General features: G+C 34.8%; 1 protein-coding gene across 1 annotated transcript; it reads left to right on the top strand.

Moving 5' to 3' along the window:
* Positions 1 to 214: 214 nt before the first annotated feature.
* Positions 215 to 3,525, top strand: LOC110113730 (the record flags this gene model as incomplete). Its single annotated transcript, XM_020846406.1, has 6 exons — positions 215 to 419; positions 978 to 1,592; positions 1,782 to 2,558; positions 2,658 to 2,783; positions 2,910 to 3,300; positions 3,404 to 3,525. Coding segments are annotated over exons 1-6 (2,236 nt in total), but the record flags the coding sequence as incomplete, so codon positions are not given.
* Between the last annotated feature and the right edge of the window lie 39 nt (positions 3,526 to 3,564).

The raw sequence follows: 3,564 nt of genomic DNA, 5'->3' as shown, positions 1-3,564 counted from the left end.
TTCCGGTTCCTGTTGAGGACAACAGGTTTGATTCTTCTACAGTTGGATTGAGGGATGATAAAGGAAATAGCTTGGAGAATGTCTCGGGCAATTCCAAAAAGAAAGGTACAAAACAATTAAAAGGTTTGGGACCTATTAAGCTAAATCCCAGGAGTAGGAAATGGGAAGGAGATGATAAAAAAAGGGCGGGGAACCTCTTCCCCTCGGTTCATTAATGTCTTCTATTGGTTTCTGGAATTGTAGGGGAGTTAGGAAAAAGGCTACTTCCCTTTATGCTAAGGAGTTTATCAGAGAAAATGATGTGTTTTTTCTTGGGTTATCAGAAACTAAGCTGATGTTGATTGATAATAAGCTTGTTGAAGAAATTTTTGGAGATGGTTGGGACTTCTTTTTTGTTCCTTCTGATGGATTGTCTGGGGGTATCTTACTGATTTGGAGAAATGATATTGCTAAATTCAATATTGTGTAGGCTTCTTCTCAATTTGCTGTTGGGGATCTTGAGGTTATCAACAAGGGATGTTGAAGAGTTGCTACTATATATGTTAGTAAAGATGTATACAAACGTTGGCATTTATGGAATTGCCTTGAGAAGGTTTTGGTGAAAAATACACCAATGGTCATTGGGGAAGACTTTAATTGTTTGTTGTCTAAAGAGGAGAAAAAAGGAGGGAGGAAGTTTAGTTTAAACATGGTTTCAAAGGAAATGAAGGCTTTTATAACATGTAATGATTTACATGAAGTTACTAGTAGTGGACCCAAGTTTACTTGGTGTAACAATAAGATTGGTGCTGAAAGAATCTTGGAAAAGTTGGATAGATGCATGGTTAATTCTGCAGCTTTCAATTCTTGTCACAGGTTATTGATCAAGAACTTAGCAAGACTTGCTTCGGACCACTGTCCGATTATTTTAAACTTGTTAAAATTCATTCCACATAGCAAAACTTTGAAATTTGAGGAAGTCTAGACTTTTATTCCAGCTGCTACCAATATTGTACTTTCGTCTTGGAAGAAAAATGCAAAGGGTGATCCAGCTCAAATTTTGAATCAGAAAATGAAAAGAGTTTTAAGGGATCTTCATTATTGGAGCAGATCAAAGTTCAAGGATATTAATCTAGCCAAAGATAATCTTCAAAAGGAGATTATTACTTTACAGGAAAAGGAAGGGGGAGGAGTGGAATTCACATCTGAGGAACAATGGAGATTAAAAGCTTGTATGGAAGAACTCAGCATTTTATTAAATCAGATTAATACAATCTGGAAACAAAGAGCCAAAATCAAATGGCTTTCGGATGGGGACTCTAATACCAGATTTTATCATGCTTTTGCCAATGCTAGAAGAAATTCCAACTACATCCATAGTATCAAAAGTATGCAAGGAGATTTAGTGGAAGATCAAGAGGGTATAGAGGAGATATTATTCCAGTTTTTTAACATCAAATGGAAGAAAAGATTGTGTGTTTTGCTGGGATGGCCATTACCGAATTCTGTCTTAGTGAAAAAAGACAAAGAGTATCTGCGAAGGAAATTCTCTATTGAAGAGCTTGAAAAGGTCATAAAGGAGCTTGGAAGCAACATTTCTCCCGGACAAGATGGTATGACTTATACCTTTTTTAAATTCTTTTGGAACATTATAAAAAAGGATTTGTGGAGTGCTATGGATCATTTTTTTGTTGGTGGTAAAATGAATAATGATTAGAAAAATACCAACATTGTTTTAATTCCTAAAGTGAAGGATCAAGTTTCTCCTTCTCATTTCAGGCCTATTTGTTTATGCAATTCAGTTTATAAAATTGCTGCAAAAATTATTCTTAATAGAATATTAAATGTTGCACCGAAGTTGATCTCTAATGAACAAGTAGCTTTTTTGAAAGGTAGATCCATTTCGGATCATGTTCTTGTGGCCCATGATATTTTTCATAAATTTAGGCATTCCAAATCTGCTAATGGTTTGGTTTCTTTAAAAATTGATATGGAGCAAGCTTATGACTCCATGGGTTGGCCTACTTTGAACAAAGCTCTTAGATATTTTGGTTTTCCAGATTTCTTTGCTGATTTGGTCATGGAATGTGTGATTGATCCTAGCTTTTCTTTGGTTATTAATGGTATTTGTTCTAAACGGATTGAAGCAAAAAGTGGCTTTCGACAGGGATGTCCTTTATCCCCTTTTCTATTTGTTTTATGTGCACAACTATTGACAAATGCTTTCTATCAAAGGGGTAAATCAATTGGTATTAGTGTTTCAGCAAGGAGTCCTAAAGTTTCCCATTTGCTTTATGCTGATGACATTTTGGTGTTCTCTGAAGCCAAGTTGGAGTCTATCAATCTTGTTAAAAAGATTATCATGGATTTTTGTGATTGGACGGATCAAAAGGTCAATTTTCAAAAATCTGGTATTCTTTTTGGTAAACATGTTAATAGAAGGAAGAGATGGAAAATTTGCAAAATTATAAAATTTAAAGAACTACAGGAATTCAACTATCTAGGTACTAAAATGGCTTTGAGAAGGATGAAGGGTTCTGATTTCCAATTCATCTTGGATAATGCATTGAAGAAGATTGGTATGTGGGGAAGCAAACTCTTATCAATGGCTGGGATGTTGAATTTAATCAACTCTGTTTTATTAGCATTACCAACATTTTATACTACCTTATCTTTAGTACCAAAAAGAATTATGTTGGAAATTGAGAAAGCTTGCAGGAAGTTCATTTGGAGTAAAGGGAACCGGGAAAAAGGTCTTCATTATATTAGCTGGGATACTCTGTGTAAACCGAAGAAAGTGGGAGGTATGGGGATCAATTCTTGCTCAAAGGAAGGTCCTTTATGAGTAAAATTAACATGGAGGTATTATCATGCAACTGATTCTCTTATACATAAAGTTTTGTATCCTAAATATGGTCATATAATGTCAGAAGATTCTTCAAGCAGAACGGGTTCTACTGCTTATAAATTGATTAAGAATGGAGGAAAGTTTTTAAAGCCAATCATCAGATGGGAAATTGGTAAAGGGAACTTAATAAATGTTGTTAAAGATACGTGGATCTATGACAAAAGCTTACTGAAATGTCCTACTTTTACTCATTATTTGCTTGAAGATAATTATATGGTGGAAGATTTCATTAAGGATGGAAGATGGGATGTGCAGGAGCTACAAAAATTCTTTGGTGCAGAACTTATGGAAATTATCAGAAATGTTCATTTCAACGAGAGCAAGGAAGATCGGATGGAGCTTATTCTCAAATTTTTGGGTAAATCACTGACGTCCTTAGCTTGTGAAGTTTTGGAAAATTGTTATGCTGACGGGTATCTGTGGGCTTGATAAAATTAAGCTTATTCCAAGAGTAAGGTTGTTTTGGTGGAGACTACTTAATGAAGCCATTCCTACTAACAAATTCTTATGTTATAGAAGGCTCCAAGAATTTGATAATTGTCCTAGAGGATGTGGGATATCAGAGAATACAGAACATATTATTTCAGGTTGTGGAAATCTGATCAAAACTGTGGAAGTTTTAAACTTTTGGGGCTTTGGTATTCCAAGTTTTTCTTCTTTGGAAAACTGTTTAAATT

Source organism: Dendrobium catenatum, unplaced genomic scaffold (genome assembly GCF_001605985.2).
Source record: "Dendrobium catenatum unplaced genomic scaffold, ASM160598v2 original_scaffold_132613, whole genome shotgun sequence".
NCBI classification, from domain to species: Eukaryota; Viridiplantae; Streptophyta; class Magnoliopsida; order Asparagales; family Orchidaceae; genus Dendrobium; species Dendrobium catenatum.
The sequence above is the reverse complement of the archived record's forward strand: the minus strand, read 5'-3'. Positions and strand labels throughout refer to the sequence as shown.